This window comes from Octopus bimaculoides, chromosome 26, assembly GCF_001194135.2.
Source record: "Octopus bimaculoides isolate UCB-OBI-ISO-001 chromosome 26, ASM119413v2, whole genome shotgun sequence".
Classification (NCBI taxonomy): Eukaryota; Metazoa; Mollusca; class Cephalopoda; order Octopoda; family Octopodidae; genus Octopus; species Octopus bimaculoides.
The window spans coordinates 19,198,868-19,200,076 of record NC_069006.1 but is presented as its reverse complement, the minus strand read 5'-3'; the positions used below and the strand labels follow the sequence as shown (position 1 = coordinate 19,200,076).

General features: G+C 34.6%; 1 protein-coding gene across 7 annotated transcripts in view; it reads right to left on the bottom strand.

The window, feature by feature from the left end:
- The window catches only part of LOC106870348 (protein retinal degeneration B-like), a 139,610-nt gene that overhangs the window by 15,448 nt on the left and 122,953 nt on the right, over positions 1-1,209 (bottom strand). For all 7 annotated transcript variants that reach the window (XM_052976997.1, XM_052976996.1, XM_052976998.1 and 4 more), the window contains one exon: positions 118-328. In XM_052976997.1, the coding sequence (XP_052832957.1) occupies positions 118-328 (211 nt within the window). The remainder of the gene's footprint in view (positions 1-117; positions 329-1,209) is intronic.

Genomic DNA, 1,209 nt, shown 5'->3' with positions numbered 1-1,209 from the left:
AGAGAGAGAGAGAAGGCAGAGAGAGAGAGAAGGCAGAGAGAGATGGACAGATAGCTGCAACCAGATATAGAGATAGACAAACACAAACGTCTAAGTGTGATTGTATATGGTGTTTACCTGTCCAGTGAAACCTTTACCCTCATCGGATTGAAGGAATTCCTGATACACGTGGTTAGCCTTGGTGATCACTGAAGTCACACTGTCCTCAAAGTCAATATTGGATGAGGCAAATAAAGCAATGGCGCCAAGAGGAATGAATTCCTGGGTCATTGTTGGGTTTACTTCTCCATCTTTCCCGGTTGTAGACTCTGCGGAATAGGGGCTCAAACTGAAAGAAAAGGAGGGAGAAGAGTAACACATTAATATAATATATAGAGAGGTTATCAACAATAGGGGCAGGTATGGCATCCAGCAGTAGAAACGAAGCCAAAACAGTCTATAGAACATGGTGTGGTTCCTGACCTTGCTAGTTCCTGTCAAGCTTTCCAACCCATGCCAGCATAGAAAATGGACGTTAAATGTTGTTGCTGCTGCTGTTGATGATGATGATGATGATGAATGTGTAATACTAAAATTTCTAAGTTGTCATAAGCTTTCTATGCTTGTTTTTTAATGTCTAATTTGGAAATTGGTGTTCTCTTCATAAAAATGTTTTTAAATTCCATCATGCAACTACAATTGACAGTTCATCCCATTTTATCACTCCAGCATAATTTGAAGAATTTTAGCTCCTATTCAGTTCTTATAATGATATTATGTAACTAGATTGTCTTTCAATGGTGAGTGGTTCCAAAATGATTTGCTTCTAAACAAAACCAGTTCTCAATATATTCTCATTTTAACTCATGAAAACAGAAGATTCCAGAACAACTTTAATCATATGACTTTTTTTTAATATCTTTATCACTTTCTATCATTATTTGTTTTTACTCAGAAAAAGACAACATCATATGCAATTAACCATCACTGATTTCATTTGCATATGCAATTAGCCACTCGATTGTTCACAGATTTGATAATATACAATTTTGAGTTCTATTTAGGCAATTAACTGAACTATGCAATTATGCAGTTTGAACAATTATAATGAGCTAAGCTCAACTAACTAACTATATATATATATATATACACATACATATGTGATGAAGATGATATATATATATATATATATATATATATATATACATATGGTATGGCTGCGTGGTTAAG